Source organism: Pteropus vampyrus, unplaced genomic scaffold, assembly GCF_000151845.1.
Source record: "Pteropus vampyrus isolate Shadow unplaced genomic scaffold, Pvam_2.0 Scaffold171, whole genome shotgun sequence".
Lineage (NCBI taxonomy): Eukaryota > Metazoa > Chordata > Mammalia > Chiroptera > Pteropodidae > Pteropus > Pteropus vampyrus.
The window spans coordinates 208,415-227,767 of NW_011888952.1; the positions used below are offsets into that span (position 1 = coordinate 208,415).

Genomic DNA, 19,353 nt, shown 5'->3' on the forward strand with positions numbered 1-19,353 from the left:
GTTAAAGCCATTGCCTTTTTAGTGAATCTAATTTATAGCCACGATTTTATGTTAAAAGGTTGAGGGAAATCATTATAGGTTTTTAAGGGAGGGAGAATTATGAAAATTATGTTTGAAGATGTTTACTAGGGGTCAGTAAGAAGGATTAGAGTTCATAGGAATAAGAGAATCCTGAGCAGAGTGGTCAGGAAGCTTCAATAAGGAGTCATTTGCAATTGTCCTTAAAAGATAGGTAGGATTTAGATGGAGATGAGATTGTATAGGTGGTTGGTGAGGAGTGACAAAAAGATAAGTGAGGTACAACTAAGTAAGGGAAAGTTTAAATGCCAGGATAAAGGGTTGAAATTTGATTTGGTAAACTTGAGAGATTCAAAATAATTATTGTAATTAACATTTACAGAATACTGTCATGTTCATTATCCTATGTGAGCCTCAGAACAATTGTGAAGAAGGGACCTTCACTGGTAAGGAACCTGAAGCTCCCAGGCCTGGATACCAGATCATGTTATACTCATATAGCTTTTTGAACAGTAGAATGATATGTGCTCTAGAAAGTTCATTTTTAGTGGCTGTATGTAGGATGAATTGTAGGAAGAAAGGGTCTTGAAGCAGGGAGACCAATTTAGGAAGTTGTTACAGTTGTCTAAGTAGATCTAGAGTGGTGACTTTAGAAACAAAAACAAAGTATAAGTCTGAATATTTAACAGAACCATAGACAGTGTACATTTTAGGGCACTTCAAGGTCTTTTGATACCACTGGTCCCTGGCCTCAGGCTGGGTACACTCTTGTTAATTTTATTTTATATAGAGACAACTGAAGGGCAGAGGTTAAGTGAATTAGTTGAAGTACTAATGTCTTCATTTTTGTGTTTATCATAACTTTTAATATTTATAGTCCCTTTTCTAATTTGTTAAAGCCTTGCTAACCTAGAAGATCCTTCTCATTGTGAGACACCAACAAAAAGTGCCCTATTACCGTACCACTCTGCACCCAGACATCATCTTTGAATTGAAAATAGTAGTAGTAATAACTTCCTTCTAGGACTGTTATAAGGATTATATTGAATATATGTAAAACTCTAGTAATGTACTAAGATTACTTAGGTATACTATTTTTATTTTCTTTAGAAAGTGGTGAAGATAAATGGTTGTCGCTCAGCTTAAAAATACTTGGTTTTCTAACCACTCCCTCAACAAACCAGCCCCTTTGCCACTCTCCTAAATCTTGCCCTGAAATTGCTACAAGAGCTCTCTGACTTCTAAGTCACCTAATTGGTACCAGTGTTAAAGTTATAAGGTGAAATGGTAAGACTTAAATATCTTACCAGCAATATAAGCATCTATTTTGCATCTAACTTGGTATATGTAATACAATATTAGTCAATTAATCTAGAAACTTGGATAACTTCAACAAAACTCTCCCTCTGGTGTCACTAGAATTAAAGAGACTTTTCACTGTGAACAATTTCATTTCACATAGATGTTGTCATGACTGTAATTGTTTTTTAAAACAAATGAAACTTGGCAATTGAAAACGACCAAAATGCAAAGACAGGCTTTGCATTTTATGAAACAGTGAAGGTATTTTTTAAAACTCAAATTGGAAAATGAGTTAATAAATAGTAATCAGGTTATGAGTTTTAAGTTTTCCTTAGAGTTTAGAAACTGAACTCAAGAATGCCTCTCTCACCTTCAGTTATCTTTATTTTTGAAACTATGAGTCAAGATTTTTTTCTTTAGCAGCACAGGGCATTTTACAGACAGATTAGCTTATTTGCCAGTTTTTATACACCGAAACATGCAATTAATTTCCTTGTTTTGCACATATAGTAAAAGAGTAAATTTTTATAACCAACTCAGTGCCCATCAGAATATCTGGCTCGGTGTAGGTATTTCTTATTTACTTATGAGATGCTATGAGAGTTGGGCAGAGAAAGACAATTTACACAAAGGGAGCTCAGAGAAAGGTTCAGGTGGGCAATGGCATTTGGGCCTTTATGATCATGGTGATCTTGGATATATAGTGAGAGTTAGAAGGGCATTCCAGGGTGAGAGAACAGTAGGAGCCAGGGCCCAGAGGTGGTAGCATGTGGATGTCGTATGTAGTTAACTTTAGTATACACCATTCTGTCTCTTATCAAGTATGAATTCTGGTGAGCTGCTGTCATAATGTGCTTCTAGAGACATTGGAACAAAATGAAGCTAGCAAGGTTCCTTTAGGATAGGTTGAATAAAATTTAGTCTCTCCCTTGGAATTTGATTTGTCACTTGAGGGTTGAATAGTAAAGATAAGCCAGGTGCTTACCTTCTGAGCCTTAATTTTCTCATCTTTAAAAAAGAAGCCAATAAATAACTAGATTGCAGGGTATTTTGAGAATCGAATGAAATAATGTGTATGAAGAGCCTAGTACGTAAAAGGTCACTGTTCTTTTGGTGGTTACTGATAGCTGTATTTATAATGAAATTAGTAATAATGCATTGTTTAGGGTGAAGAAATGTTTCATTATCCAAAAAGAATCCATAGTACATTAGCATAACTGCTTTATAAGTCTTTTTAATTCTGGTATCAATCATAATTATTCCACAGTGCCACTTGTGTAATGTAACTTCAGTTTTGTCTTCTCATACGATTTAATTTTTTGCTCTGAATATTTCACATAAACATATAGAGTAGTAGTTGCTTATTCTACAGATTCACCATAGCAGATACCATGAAGTACAGATGACACTTTCCTACAGAAGTCTTTTTATAGTGATATTTAATTCCTTCCTTATCCCTTATTCAAGCCCCCCTATAAGTTCAAATTTGTACAAATTACAAGAAGATCTTTCTAAGAAAGTTGATTCAGCCAATAATTTTCTCATAAGAAGCTTTAAAGATGAGGAAACTGGGACTTAGTGAGACTTGTCTTCACAGGTAATTGGTGCCAAAAGTAGGATTCAGTCTATGTTTTTTTCTCTCCTTAGTAGGACTCTTTCTTAAGTATATTTCATTCTGCCTCTTATCAAGTACATCTATGCTGTAAACCTGTATTGATCTTAAGAGTTGGGGTGGCTGAGGAGAGAACAAGTTCTGTTACAAATATTACATGGAGGAAAGTTTTAACAGCTTCTTACAATATAATTCACATACAATACAATTCACCCATTGAAATTGTACAATTCTGTGACTTTTACTATATTCACAGTTTTGTAACACATCACCACAATTAATGTAGAACATTTTTATGACTCCAGAAGGAAACCCCACACGTCTTAGCCATCATTGCCCAATCTCCCCATCACCCCCAGCCTTAGGCAATAACTAACTAGTTTCTGTCTCTCTAGATTTTGTATGTTCTGGACATTTTATCTAAATAGAATCATACAATGTGTGGTACTTCGTGGCTAGTTTCCTTCATTTAGCACACTGTTTTCAAGATTCATCTGTGTTGTAGTATATATCAGTATTTCCTTCTTATTGCCTAATAATATTCCATTGTATAGATACATCACATTTATCCATTTATCAGTTGATGAACATTTGAGTTGTTTCCACTTTTTGATATTATGAATAATGCTGCTATGAATATCTGTGTACAGGTTTTTGTGTGGACATATGTCTTCATTTCTCTTGGGTATGTACCTAGGAGTAGAATTGCTAGGTCACATAGTAACTTTATGTTTAATCATTTGAGAAACTGCCAGCCTGTTTGTCAAAGGGACTGCACCATTTTATATTCTCACCAGCAGTCTAAGAAGGTCTTGTTTTTCTCCACATTCTCACCAGCTCTTGTTATCTTTTATTGTGTCTTTTTGTGTCCATCCTAGTAAATGTGAAGTAGCATCTCATTGTGGTTTTGATTTGTATTTTCCCTGATGGCTAATGATATTGAGCATCATTTTATGTGCCTTTTGGCCATTTGTGTATCTTCCTTTGAGAAATATTTATTCAGATCCTTTATTCATTTTTAAATTGGATTTTCTTTTTGATTTTGAATTGTAACAGTTCTTTATATATTTCTACAAGTCCTTTATAAGATAAATGATTTTTAGAACTTTTTTTCCCCATTCTGTGAGTTGTCTTTTCATTTTTTAATGGTGTTCTTTGAAGTATGATTATCTACTTTATCTATTTTTTGTTGTCCTTTTGATGCCATATCTAGGAAACCATTGACTAAATCCAAGGTCTCAAAGATTTATACTCATGTGTTCTTCTAAGAGTTTTACATTTAGATTTTACATTTAGGCCTTTAATTCATTTTGAGTTAATTTTTGTATATGGTGCGAGGAAGGGTCAGCTTCATTCTTTTGTATAATACTCCCTTGTCTCAGTACCATTTGTTGAAAAGACTATTCTTTTCTCCATTGAGTTGTCTCGGCAAAGAAAATGATTCTTCACCATTACTTTTGAAAGAGAGACATAAATGATAGAAATTAAAGCATTCTAGATAAATTATATAAAGAGTGTAAGGTCAAGATATTTAGATTAGAGAATCCTCTGCCTATGGCGGACATTTGGAAGCCATTAGTAATAGATGAGACATCTTCCGAGGAACAGTTACAATATGGAATGAGAGAGTGAAGTTGTAGTGGTAGAAGTCTATCAAGAAATGATCTGATGGACTCAACCTCTTCTGTTGAAATAAGTCATGAAATCTTCAGTTAACAGGATGAGTATATAGAGAAACTTTGAGAGAAGTTTCTATAAGTAGGCAAAAAAATGCTATAAATTTATAAGAAAAAGGCAATATAGAAAAAATAAAAGTGGTTGAGATAGAGCATGAGAAATACAGTTTATAATTTTATTTTCTCCAAATAAACACAGAAGCACAGTAGACAATTAATCGAATGCCAAAACAGTGGAAAAAATATTAGAGTCAGAATTCCTTGGTTCTGATCCTAACCTACACTAGGTATGCAATCTTGAATAAGTCACTTACCCTTCAGAATACTAGCTGATATTTACTGAGTCCCTACCATATTCAGGACTTTGTGTAAGTCTCAACATCCTTTTTTGTAAAATGAAGATGCTGTAAAATTAATTACTTTGAAAACTTTTGTAAAGAACCATATACATAGGAGAGTTTATTATGCTTGAAATTTGGAAATTGTTCAGTGTAGTAGTAGTAGCAGCAGCTGATGGTATGTGTTTTCTGCAAGGCATGTCGTATCCTTATTTTGATAATGAAATTAGCGTTCAGTGGTTATGAAAGTTGTACAGTCAGTAATCATTAGAGCATTATTCTAATCCACCTGTGCATGATTTCTTTATACCACCTTGCATTTGGCTTGAAAGATCCTGGTGTCTGAAGGGTCAGGGTATATAGGGTAGCACCAGTAAGATTTAAATTTTAGACATGTGTAAGCTTAAGATATAATTCCAAAGGGTTGATGAATCCCGAGATTGGTGATCTCAGAGGTGAGGTGGAACAGTTTCATATGTTAATAAGGTCAAAGGTATATCCCATTTGGTTAACTGTAAGTTTCAGAAGAGCTAGATGTTATGAAGCACAGTCATATAATAATAGTTTATCCGTGTGTTGGCTGGAATCTTGGAAATTTTTGTTCAAGAGACAGGGCAAAACAGAACGCCAGTGAGGTAATGAAGTCACGATGGAAAGCAGAGGTAAGTGCAAGAGACCAAAATAATATTGCAGCTTGTGGAGATGGGTAGACTTTGCCTTGAACCATGAGGCAGTCACTTTTTAAAATTAATTATTATATTTGTACCCTTTTGAAGACCAATATTCCACTAATAAGGTGCCCATTGTTAATTTCTTATTCCACCAATAAGGTGCCTGTTGTTAATTTCTAAATGTCATGGAACTAAGCATCTTTTGAGTACTTCATAGCTGTGTTCTCTCAGCCCCTTGCTCTCTTATCCTTTCCATGGTTGATTTGAGAAACATTATTTGGGAATGTAAAACTAATAGACAAGAAAAAAATATAAGAAAAGAGCAGAACAGTTTTTTTCCTTGATTTATCATGTGCCATTATCTTTTTGACAACAGGTACAAAGTTCAAGCTTTAGTTGTTATCCTAGTGCTGCTTCTAAATTATCAAGTAGTAGACATACTTCTCTTTGATGGAGTTTAGCTGTTGGAGATGTCATCAGTTGGCACAGGGGAAGCAAAGAACTTTGAACTCTAATTCTGATTTGCAAACTTTCAGTTCCTGTATAGAAATCCATGATGATTGGTGTTTATGAGAATAGATCTATGATGGAAATATGTATAGGAAAGATAATTAATACATATTGAGCCCATGCTTTATGTGAGGCAGTCTAAAGTACTTAAAGATGAATTCAGAGTTTCAGAGGTCACAGAGACCCTGAGCTTTTTTGTTTAGATTGTTCTGCTTCTCAGAAATGGCAGAAATGGAATTTAGAAGAAAGGGCAAATGAGTTGAGGCACATTATTTGAGAGAAGGATAATGCTGTGAGCTAATTTTGCATGCACATGTGCGTACATGTGTATTTAATAAATGATGGGGACTAAGGAAAAGATTTTTAAATCTAGTTTACACCTTTCCTATGTAGTGTTCAAGAGCAGGGAATCTGAAATTAGACTTGCTAGGTTTCCAGCGTCTTTCTTCCTTTCACTACTTTATATAACAAGATGATGCCAGACTTCTTACCCCTTGTGAACACTGGGCATCAAACCTTTTGGTATGAAGGAAAACTGTAATTGGTGTGAGGGATCTTAAGCTGTCGCTACGTGGAGTTTATAAATTGATTGCCAGACCAATGACCTCAACCTTGTAGTCTGCACCGACCAACTTCACTTAAAAACCCAGAGTAGATTCTTGATATTTTGCAACAGTATGCTAAGAGAAATGCTACCCACCTGTCCCTTAGACTATCCCAGCCCTCTTCCAATATCAAATCAAATTATCAGAAAGCTGCAGGCCTAAACTGTGTTCCTTTAGCTCTTGTAGAAACTCTCATTGAACTATGATTTTATTATAAGTTCTTGATTTTTGTTATAGATGGATATAAGAATCATCTATGAAGACTGTTTTTACATCTTTTGTACCATTGTTAAAGATTTCGGTTGTTAGTCAGTTTTTGCCATACAAAAGTTCACATGCAAATTTCTTCTCCAGTTAAGTGTGCTGATAAATTATTAAGCACCTTTTTAACAGCTAATGAAAAAATACAAAGTATTTCCATTTTTGTTTTGGTTCCAGAAAATTCAGAAATATTCAGTTGTAGTAACTCGCCTTAGTTTGTTTCTGATTCAGTTATCTGTCTCTATGTCCCCCAGTCTTCTTTGAGTTTATAAAATATACATAAATTTTACAAGCTCTTTTTTGGAAGTAAGGTAGATTTTTAATAAGTAATTGGTATTACGACAGAATTATATAATAATATAGAGATCCATTCCAAGCCTCAATATTCCTAATGAATGTAGCACCTGAGCAGAGATGTGCCTTTTGAAATGTATAGCGTTAGAACTGAGGAGTCAAATGTGATAATTAAAAACTGTTGAGAAAGAAGTAAGTACAATTCTGCTCACACTTCCTTGTAAGAGATCCATAGCCTCAATTCAGGTGACCCTCAGATTTTTGGGTCATTTATAAGCTTAGAAGACAGATTCCGTACTCCCTTCCCCACTAAGACCTAGCAGAAGAAAGTATAGAATGAGTTAAACTCTCATTTATGCTCTGGCCATAGTACACCACTTGAGATCTACAGACTAGAGCAAGACTGGACTGCTGAGTCTAGTCTTATCCTTCCCAGAGATTCCACAAGCACCTTCACATGGTAGATAGTTCCCACTGTTGAGCAGACTACATGTGCCAAATAACCTGCTCTACTGTATTGTAGCAAATGAAGTTGGGGGAAGCTGAAGGCTCATAAACAACTACAGCTCTGTTTACTCATGAGGTCCTTACTTAGGATATAACAGAAGCCAGCCTGCTCATCAGCTTTCTCACACATGCTCACATTCATTCTCCCATGTTTCATAATCTCTGGTTCTCCTTCTTAAACAGTTTTTTCGTTGTGTGTGTGTGTCTGTTTAGCTAATGCATCATCAAACTATTGTTCTTTCATTTTAACATTTGAATGTTTACATTGTAAGTGGTATTTATGTTCTCATAATTTTTCTTTTTGAATTTTGTGTTATAAAATATTTCAGACAAACAAAAATAAAGAGAAACACACAAGGACCATTACCAGACTTTTTCAAACTTATATACTTGTATTACATATGCATGTATCCATAAATAATATATCGTACTACTTTACATGGTTTTAAATTTTATGTAAATGATTCACTGTGTGTGATTTCACTCAATATCTTGCTTTTGAAATTTCACATTGATAACATGTAGTTCTGATTTGTTTTAATTTTTATATAGTATCTTATTGTATGAATATACCACAATTTAAATTGATTCTTCTGTTAATGAATATAGAAGGTATTTCTAATATTTTATTGTTTCATAAACAGTGCTTCAGTGAATATCCTTGAACATGTCTCCTTGTACAGATGTATAAGAGTTTCTCTAGTATGTATACCTGGGAATAGAATTACTGGATTGTACAGTATATTTTTCTTCAATTTAACTAGACATTGCCAAATTGCTTCCAGAGTGATGTACCAATTTAAACTCCCATCAGCATGTCTGAAAGTTTTCATTGCCCCACATCTTTACAGACACTTGAAATTTTTGCCTGTCTGTGGGTGTGAAATGGTATCTACACAGCTAATTTCTTCACAGTGATTTGCTTATGTTCGGCAAAGAATATAAAAAATCAGTGTTTGATGATTTTTTACTAAACAAACAGTTTAGTAGGCTTTTCTTAATGAAATGCTGCTTGCTGGTGAAATACTTTATTTTCAATAGCAGGAAAAAAAACTTAGGAATTCTATACAAGAATAACTCTGAGGAAAAATATTTCCCATAGGGCATTTTTGCTTCCAAAATTTAACCCTGTTATTCTAGTTTCCACCCATGATTCTCTTAAATCTTCTGACTGGTGATCAGTCAGGATATGAAAGAATGAGATGTCAGAAACTCTTTTGATAAATTCCATCTGACAGCACAAGAAACCTACTTCTACTGAGTAATAAGCTTCCATAATTTTATTGCTATTCTTTTGATTACTCCAATAATGAAGCACATCTTTTTCTTAGGAGCCAAGGTAAGAAAGCAGAGAATATTTCACTATTGAATTGGTAGCAGCTACTTTATAATTATCTGGTGACTTTTCTAGAAAAAGGGTGTAAAGAATGTGTTATTTCAAGTGCATTGCACTTAAACAGTTGTTTGCTGAGTTCGATTATATTCCAGTTATCTATTGCTATGTAACACACCATCTCAAAAGTTAATGGCTTAAGACTCTGGTTTTGGGTAAGATGAAGCAAGCACATTTCACTTGGTCTCTTCCATTGAATGCAGCTATAAAACGTGGCATAGAGCAGCTATTTGAAGATTGTGAAAGGTAGATTGTAACAGGTGAATTAGGAAAGGAGCAGATTTTGAAGTACTATACAACTAGGTTTGAATTTATCATTTTGCCCTCTCTGATATTCCCAAGCCTCGATTCAACATAGCCTAAAATCTAAAAGTGTGGGCATCAGTGTAGATAGAATTCCAGAATCCATCAGGTCTAGTGCAAGGAATAAGAAAGGGATATTTTAATGCTCAGAGAAAGTTCAGAAATCTCCTTATTTTTCTTTTTCTTTCTCTTTTCTTTGTTCTCTTTTTGCCATGAACCTTAAGCATTTCTGTGGTGGCAGCAGATTAGGGTTTGGCAGGAGTCTAAAGCTCTGAGGGCAGAGCACTATTCTCTCTGGTCAGTGGAGCTGTCCCAAAAAGGTAGAATGAACCCAACTGCTTTTTTTTCCCTTTCTTTCAATTGCTTGGCCCCAGACATAGGCATTGTCATGGAAATTGTGTGGCAATGAAGTAAATGAAGCCCCTAGCTTTCTGGCTCAATGACAGGAAAGGGGAAACCCTAGAGAATTAGAAAATACTGGGGAGATTATGAGAGAGAGGACCATGGGAAATAAACTCTTTAAGTTTTATTATGAACTCCTATGCTTACCCATGTGATATGCATGCATGAAGCTGACCCCAAGTATATATGTACTCTAGAAATGAAGTATAGTTTAGAGCACTGCCCAGGTACCAGACTGGCAACAGGGTGGTGCACATGTGAGACAGATCCAAATAACACTGCAAAGACTTTGAATACTTAACATAATTTCAGGAACCACAGTCCACAGAAGGCTGGTCAGAAATTATGTCCTGAAGAAAACTGGGTCAATTGCCTGCTAAAAGAAAAATTCTCCACAGGATTTTAAGATGACCTACAATCTCATAACAGTGTTCAAAATGTCCAGGATACAATAAAACATTAATCGACCTTTGAAAAGCAAAACAAAACAAAACAGAAAAATTAACACACATGGAAAAACTCATTCAAAAGATACCGATGCCAAGACAACACAGGCATAAGTATCATATGACCAAAAACCTAAAGCAGCTATTATAAAAATGGTCTAGTAAATAAGAGCAAACACTCTTGAACAGACTCAACAAAGAAATAAAAGATAACCAAATTGGAATTTTAGAATTGAAAAATGCAATAACTGAAACATAGTTCGCTGGATGGGATCAGTAGCAGAAAATGACAGAGAAAAGAGTCAATGAACATGAAGATAAGTAGAAATGATCCAGTCTGGGAGAAACAAAGATTGAAAAAAAATTGAAGAGAAACTTAGGGGCTTGTGGAACAATGACAAAGGTTTAACATTTATGTCATCAGAGTTCCAGAAGGAGAGGTAAAGAAGATGTACAGAAAATGGATTTGAAGAAATAATGCCTGGAAACTTGCCAAATCTGGCAATGACTTAAGCCTAAAGATTCAAGAAGCTCAGGAAACTGTAGACAATAAAGAGAAAGAAACCCATACCCAGACACATCGTAGCTAAAATGATAACACCAAAACTAAAGACAAATTTTGAAAACAAGGAAAAATGGTGCAGTGTTTACAGAGGAATAACCATTCAAATGATTGCAGATTTCTCAGAAATCTTGGAGGACAGAAGGAAGTGGAATTATATTTTTAAAGTGCTGGGGAGTGGGTACAGGACATCAACTTAGGTTGTATATCCAGCAAAAATATTTTTCATGGGTGAGGATAAAATTAAGACATTATCAGATGAAGGAAATAATTTGTGGCCAGTAGGCTGTACTCTATAAGTTTCTGAAGGATGTTCTTAGGACAGAAAGAAACTTGGAGCATCAGGAATGAAGGAAGAGAAACAGAAATAGTTAATATCTGGGTAAATATTATTTATACTTCTCTTGAATTCAACATTGTATGATAGAATTTTCAATGTATATAGATATAATACATAAGAAGGGAGGGTTAAAGAACCTATAATGGTGATAAGGTTTGTACCTTCCACTTTAAGTGGTAAAATATGGATTCTGAGTCATCTGTGAAAGTTACACATGTATATTGTGATCCCTAGAGCAACCACTTAAAGGAAGATCTGAATCCAAACATATCAGTAATTTGTATTAAATGTAAATGATATAAATATTCCAGTTAAATGACAGATTATCAGAATGGATTTTTAAAGCACAATCTGTTTATCTCCTGTTTATTAAAAAGATTCACTTCAAATGCAAATGATATAAGTAAATTACAAGAAAAATGATGGAAAAAGAATACCATAAAACCAAATCAAAAGGCTAGAATGGAGAGACAGGAAAAAATGGTGTAGATGATAGAGGCTTTTCATTCATCTTGCGACCAACTCAAAGTTATGACAGAAACACAGAGCAAACAGCAAAGAAAGTCACCTGGGATCTAGAAGAATGGCACAAGGGACTTACAGGGGAACACTGAGTTGTCAGAGTGAGGGCTGGAGGCGAGGCTGTCTCCCAGGCAGAAGTGCCGGTGGTATCCATTGTTCCTCCTGTTGAGCCCTCCCCCTTCTCAGTGTGTGGACTCAGCACTGCCATAGCTGAGACGTCATCAAACTGGATAACAGATCCCTCCGCCTAGAGAATTCCGTGAAACTCCACCTCCCTTAACTTGGGCCTCACCTAAGACACATCCAGGTGTGTCCTTGATGAGTCCTGTGCAACTTGCAGGACAAGCTCCGAGACCCACACTGGTGGCAGCTAACCTTGGTTTCTGATGTGGTTTCTTGAGGCAACTATAGGCACAGTATACGTGGACTGCTTGCCGAATATTAACAAGTGGCCCAGGAGGGATATAACCTGGGACTAAACTTGGCCTATAGCTGACTCCCTCTCAGGACTGTGCCACTGGACACCTACCTACTACACAAAGCTGTGCTAATAAGACCGGAAGACTTAGGAGCTTTACTTAGTACATAGAAACAGACACAGAAAGGCAGCCAAAATGGGAAGACAAAGAAGCAGAAACCATATGAGAACAGAACGGAGATGCAGAAATAATGGAATCAAGCAATCTAACAGATGGAGAGTTCAAAACACTGGTTATAAAGATGCTCAGTGAACTTATGGGAAGTGTAGATGAATTCAGTGAGAACTTTAGCAAAGAGATAAACATAAAAATGGAAATTATAAAAGGGAACCAGTCAGAAATGAAGAACACATTATCTGAGATAAAGAGTTTATTAGAGGGTATAAACAGAATGGATAAAGAAGAGAATCAAACCACCAATATAGAGGATGGGGAAGCCAAGCACACTCAATCAGAAAGGCAGCAAAAAAGCCAAGACTATAATAATAATTTAAGGAACCTATAGGACATAATTGAAAGTAAAAGTATCCATTTCATAGGGATACCAGAAGGAAAACAAGTTGAAGAGCTGTTTGAAAAAATAATGATGGAAAACTTCCCTAACCTGGTGAAGGAAATAGATATACAACTCCAGGAAGCTCAGAGATTCCCAAGAAAGAGGAACTCAGAGAGGCCCACACCAAGACACATCATAATTAAAATGCCAAAGGTTAAATACAAAGAGATAAAAGCAGCAGGAGAAAAGCAGTTAGTTACCCTACAGGGAGCACCTATAGACTGGCAGCTGACTTCTCGAAAGAAACTGTTGCAGGACAGAAGGGCTTGGCATAGAATTTTCAAAGTGATGAAAACCCAGGATCTACCAAGAATACTTTACCCAGCAAAGTTATCATTGAGAATGAAAGACAGATAAAGAGCTTCTCAGACAAAATTAAACTAAAGGAATTTATCAACACCAAGCCAAAATTACAGGAAATGTTGAAGGGACTTCTTTAAGAAGAAAAGACATGTATCAAAAACATGAATAGAGAGTGGTAACAGCTACATTCCTATCAATAAGTACCTTAAATGGAAAAGAATTAAGTACTTCAACCAAAAATGGAGTGGCTGAATGGATAAGAAAACAAGACCTTTACACATGCTGCCTACAAGAGGCTCACACTTCAGATTAAAAGACACACAGACTAAAAGGAAGGGGATGGAAAAAGATACTGCCTTGATGGACCTAGAGAGTATTGTGCTCAGTGGAATAAGTCCGATAAAGACATGTCGCATGATTTCACATACATGTGGAATCTAAAGAACAAAATCAACAACAACAGCAATGAAAACAAATAAGCTCATAGATACAGAATATTTTGAAGGCTATAGATGGGAGGAGTGTTGGGGATGGCAAAAAAGGGCAAAGGGATTGAGAAGTACAAGTGGGTAGTTAAAAATGAGACATGAAAATATAAAGTGCAGCATAAGAAATAATTAATGAAATATGTAAGGGGAAAGAGAAGTACTAGATTTAGTGGGGTGATCACTTTGTGAGTTATCTAGATCTCTAATCACTATGCTGTACAACTAATATTGCATGCCAACTATAATTGAAAAAAACTTATTGAATTGTACAATGTAAATATGAGCAACTACGTATCTATTATATTTCAATAAAGCCAGGAAAAAAAAATACCTGGGAGCATCCCAAATGATTGTGAACAGTGGTTGGAGGAATGAGATAGAATGGGTGGAAGGGGTATCTTTTACTCTAGTTTATACTATTCTGAGCTTCTGGACAAATTTATTTATTTATTTATTTTTTACCACATATTATTTATGTCCTTGAAATAACACTAATTTCAACTTTTAAAATAAAATGTGGATGCTAAAAATCAGGGCTTGAGTGGCTATATTTTAGTATCAGACAAAATAGACAAGACTTTAGAGCAAAGAAAATTTCCAAGAATAAAGATAATACATAAGAATTTTTTAAAAATCAGTTCACCAGTAAAACATAACAGTCCTAAAATTGTTAAAATATATTATTAAATATTTTCTTAACAGAACTTCAGAATACTGGAAGAAAAATGGACAGAACTGAAAAGAATCCCCAAAACACTGTCTAGCACTTAACAACACTCATTGAGTAAATTAATACAGGGTCCCTCCACATAGAAAATTTTATCTTAGAGTTGAAAAGAAGAATAATTTAGGAGTGTAAAAGTTTCATTCCTTTGTTTCCTCCATTGATGAAGTATGCCTGTCTAACTCTTTTTATCCCCTGCTAATGCCTGTTCACTTTCGGCCTAAAGTCAATAGCAGTATAGTACTGTATCTGCCTATACAGATTTATAAAATGTATCAGATGCCTCCTTCTGTTCCTATTCTGGTTCATAGAAGAAAATAACATTGCTTCATGTCTCCTAGCTTTGGCAGTGGACTAAAACCCATACACCAAAGTAATGTTTTACTTCTCTCACAAATTCGTCTTGTTGGTTTTGTGTTAAAATTGTAAGAAAGAAGTTCAGAACTCAAGTATAATACAGTTATTCCTTTTTGATTGATAATAATGACCTCTCTGGGTATCATTCCCTGTATATCTTCAAACAGGAATCAAAATTTCTTTTGATAGTCTGTATATGAACATAAAAATTCATGTCCAAAGTAAATTATTCTTTCAGTGGTCCTGATAAAATGACTTAAAGTAAAACATTTAAAATGGGAAACTGCATGTACAGTATTTAAAAACTATCTGTTTTGAAACTACTCTATTTTCCTTTTCTATTTGGTAATATTTTTATTTCTTAGATTTAAAAATATAAGATACTAGATAATATATTTAAGATTCTTAAAGAATGAGAAGATTGTATTAGAAATTGTAAGATCATCTATTAGGTGTTTGGGTACAAATATAGATCCCAAAAAACCTTATCAGAAGTATGGAAATCTACAAATCAAATTATGTATATCTCCTTTTAAAATCTAATATTAGTGAACTAATATTTATAAAATTAAAGCTAATGCATCTAGTAAGTGAAAACTCTTTCTCTTTTTTGTTTTTCTTTTTTTCTTTCTCAGTATATGTCGCATAACTTGTGCTAGGCACTTCAGCTGTCTTACATGGACTATTGTGATAGCCTTCTAAGTGCTCTTCATACATCTACCTTTTCCCTGACTCCAGCGTTGCCTATTCTTTACTCAGAGTGATCCTGTCAAAACATAAATCAGATCCTATTCCTACTCTGCTCGACTTCCAGTGACTTCCTTATAGTAGCCTACAATGTCCTGTGGAAGGCTAACCCTGCTTCCCACCACCACATCTCTCCGTCCTTATTTTATGTCATTCTCCCCATTCATTCAGCTTCCTTGGTGTTCCTTGTGTACACCAAATGTATTCATATTTCAGGGCCCTTGAACTTGATATCTCTCCCTGGAACACCCTTCCCCAGATATGCACATGGTTTTATTCAGATGTCTGGTAAGATGTTATTATTTTATCAAAGAGGTCTCATCATCCTCTGTTTCCTTTATTCTGCTTTATTTTTCATTTATCAACAATGAATATATATTTATTTGTTTTGGGGAGTGTCTTCCCCAGCTAGAATATAGGCATAATCTGTTCTCTGATGTATCTCCAGAGCCCAGAATAGTGCCTCAGATATTTGAATGAACAACTTAGCTCAAGTTCTACCTCTGACTTTAAAGCTTCTCTCCAACGCATAGTGATAAACTCACTTTTTCTGATTATCACTGTAGGTGCTCCTGTTCTGTCTCCACTGGTTCCTTAAAGATAGAGCTCTTATCATAAATGAAACACCATAATAAGTGAGAGTATGGAGTCAGACTGTGTGGTGTGACTTTAAATCTCAGCCCTGCCACTTAGCCATATAACTGTGGGCAAGGTACTAACCTCTCTGTTATTCCATATCTCTATGTAAAATGGCAGTAATGACTATTCAATGACTGGAACACAGGGGAGGTGGAATGAGAACAGTGGGCAAGGACCTTATCATCACGTTCTTTCTGTAACATATATGAGTGTTTGGACTTTTTCATATAAGTAACAGAAAGCTTTGACAGACTTTTTCTTTTAAAACAGTATGACAGGATAAATTTTCAATTTATTTAAAATTTTAGCTTTATTCAGTCTGTGCTAATACTGAACTAATGAAGAACTTCTAAAAAATTTACCTTCCTTTTGGTTCTGTCATGCAGGCTTTGTTTCATTTCCACGTCCTGTATTTACTTCTGTTTCCTAGCTAAAGTTTATTTGTTAAAAGATTGGATCACTTTTGGTTTAGAGTAGAACTTTCATAATGTAAGGGAGACCATAAATGTCAAGGGCTATCTATATTGCCTGCGTTTTCTCTTGACAGAAATTCTATATTCTGGCTCCTTTTCCTATGTAAGACCTTTTTTAGTGTTTTCCTTATTTCAGGGAATAATTTCTAACAGTACACTTTATATACATTCTCGGAGACCAGTAAAGAAACAAAACTGTACATTAGGTTTGCAGCAACCTTTGCCTTTTGGGTACCTGTGAGAAATGAGGTTATTTACCATATCTTCAGTTCTGATATACCAAAAGTATACCAAAAGTATTTTTCCAGAATATTCTCCCTGTTCCATTGTAAAGTCACAGAGAAAGTTTGGGGTTCTTTAGGTAGGTCACAGAGTCCAACAGACTGTGTCTTGTCTCAGATTAGAATCAGTATATTATTTGTGATAGAAATCAAATTAACCAGTAGTTTTTTAAATTTCTTATTTCTTATTTATTTCGTCCAGACACAAAATGGGTTCAAGGAGAAAAGTTCTTTCCTACCTTTTAACATTTTGAGCTGCCTATGTTTGGGATTCAAAGTATTTTTGGTGCTTATTGCTTAACTGGGCTAAAGATTATCTCATGTGACAGGAGAGATCTCTTGTTTTGGAATTGCCATTACTTTCTAGAACAGCCACTCTGTACAGCAGCCAACATGCCCTGGATCTTCCTGCTTCATATTACAGTGATACTGCTTTGTCAGGGTAGAATTCAGCCTCACAGGGCTGGAGTCAGTCTCTGCTGACCTCATGCCACAGTACAGCATGTTCAAATCTGGGAGAAACCAGAGGGTTATTCGGCACATTCCTCCTCCTTCTCCCTCACAGGCATGGAACCCTCACTCTCCTCGGAAACCGTATGTTGTATATGTGTGTGTATCTGTCTTTTTTAAATCTTTTCCTTAATTCTATAATTCTGCAGCTTTAAGTGGGGATTGGTTGAACAGACGGACATAGAAAATGTTTTGAGCTGCTGAAACTTAGCATTTTTCAGCAACAGATCTCTGCCATGGGCATTTGCTATTTTTGGACTGACTCGTGAGGTTGCAGTACTCAAGAAGGCTGTTACTTGTTTCCTAGTTGTTCATTTTACCCATAGCTATTTGGGCAGAATGTACAGAGTGCTCTTTGGCTATATGGACATGCTCAGATTATACTGGAGTGTCCCGACTTTCCTGTATGGTAGGCTGCTTCAGTGCAGAGTCAATGTCATCCTCACTTTCTGAGGCTAAATAGTTATTAGAAAATACGTGTTTTCTTCAATGAACAAGAATTTGGTTTGCTTTGGCAGCTTAGGAAAAGCTTAGGTTAAATTTGAAGATGCCAGGCATGCATAACAAATAAGAATTTGGAATAGAGCCATTTGAAATATTTCTCACATTAAAAAAAGTTTCTTACTAGTCAGCTACTTGTTTCAGTTTATTTTTCCCAAAGACTTGGCAATTTTCTGAATTCTAAAGCAGTATGTGTGTATCTCAGTGCTAATAAGTTCTTGTCTCTATATCAGCAGAACAGGTCCCTGAGATAAGCTGGATAGAGGATGATCTGGTTTTATGCAACACAACCACCATTTTCACATTCCATCCATATTCTTAAGTAGAAAATGGCCTAAAGCTTGATTTTTACCATGCTCTTTTGAGTTGGTTTTATAAATGATACATAGCTATTTTCTAAGAGATAAATGCTAAAGCAAACCAGATTCTTTTTTAAATAATTTTTAAATTTTTAATTATAGTTGGATTACAATATTATATTAGTTTCAGATGTACAACATAGTGATTAGATATTTATATAACTTATGAAATGATCGCTGATAAATCTAGTACTCATCTGAAATCATATATGGTTATTACAATGTTATTGACTAATCCCTATGCTGCACTTTACATCTCCATAACCATTTTTTAACTGCCAATTTGTATTAATCTCTTCCTCTTTTTCACCTACTCTCCCAACCCCTTCTCCCATCTGGTAGCCATCAAAATGTTTTCTGTATCCGTGAGTTTGTTTCTGTTTTGTTTATTTTGTTCTTTAGATTCCACATGTAAGTGAAATCATATGGCATTTGTCTTTCTCTGTTTGACTTACTCCACTCAGCACAATACCCTCTAGGTCCATCCATGTTGTTACACATCCAAGATTTTCTTCCTTTTTTATGGCTGAGTAATATTCCATTGTATATATGTACCACCTCTTTTTTATTAATTCGTTCATTGATGGACACCCAGCCTCCGTATCTTGGCTATTGTAAATAATGCTGCAAAGCAGATTCTTTATAGTTTCACCTAATTCTAAAGTTAATGTACATTAATATTGTTTATCGTTGAGGCATTGGATTTAAGATCCAAACATATTTTTCACTCTGAAATTTAATATTAAATTTCTTATGCTTTACAGTTGATAATTTAAATGCCAACTTTGTTAACAGATTCATGCCTCTGATCTATACCCTTTTTTTTTTTTTCTGTTGTTTGTTCTGTATCATGGATTTTTAAACCCTGGCATAGCTCTTCTTATTCTGAGGCTATAAAAGGTCAGTTTACTTATCTATTTGTTCTATTAAGAATACTAGCCTAGGTTGAATGGGGTGGTCAGAAGAAAAGAATTCTTAAGAGAGCCCTAAAAGGACAGGGAGTGGAGACCCAGTGGTAAAACAGAAGTTAACTCCTTTGTCTCCATTATTGACAGTCTCAAGGGAAGAGAGAAATGTAAACCATACTTTAAGTATTCTTGAGTTGCTTTTATTTTCTCCATTGATAGCATTAATTCATGAGAAGAGGAAGTTTGCTAAAAATATATACTTAGTA

At 35.1% G+C, this 19,353-nt stretch overlaps 1 protein-coding gene across 7 annotated transcripts in view; it reads left to right on the top strand.

Annotated features, from left to right (window-relative positions):
* TMCC1 (transmembrane and coiled-coil domain family 1) overlaps positions 1-19,353 on the top strand; it is a 185,777-nt gene that overhangs the window by 109,664 nt on the left and 56,760 nt on the right. The window contains exon 1 of one of the 7 annotated variants that reach the window (XM_023536835.1): positions 17,256-17,403. The exons of the other annotated variants lie outside the window; for them this stretch is intronic. Within the exon in view, the coding sequence (XP_023392603.1) occupies positions 17,377-17,403 (27 nt within the window). The 5' untranslated portion in view covers positions 17,256-17,376. Of the gene's footprint in view, positions 1-17,255; positions 17,404-19,353 lie in introns of those variants that run through there. 7 annotated transcript variants of the gene reach the window in all.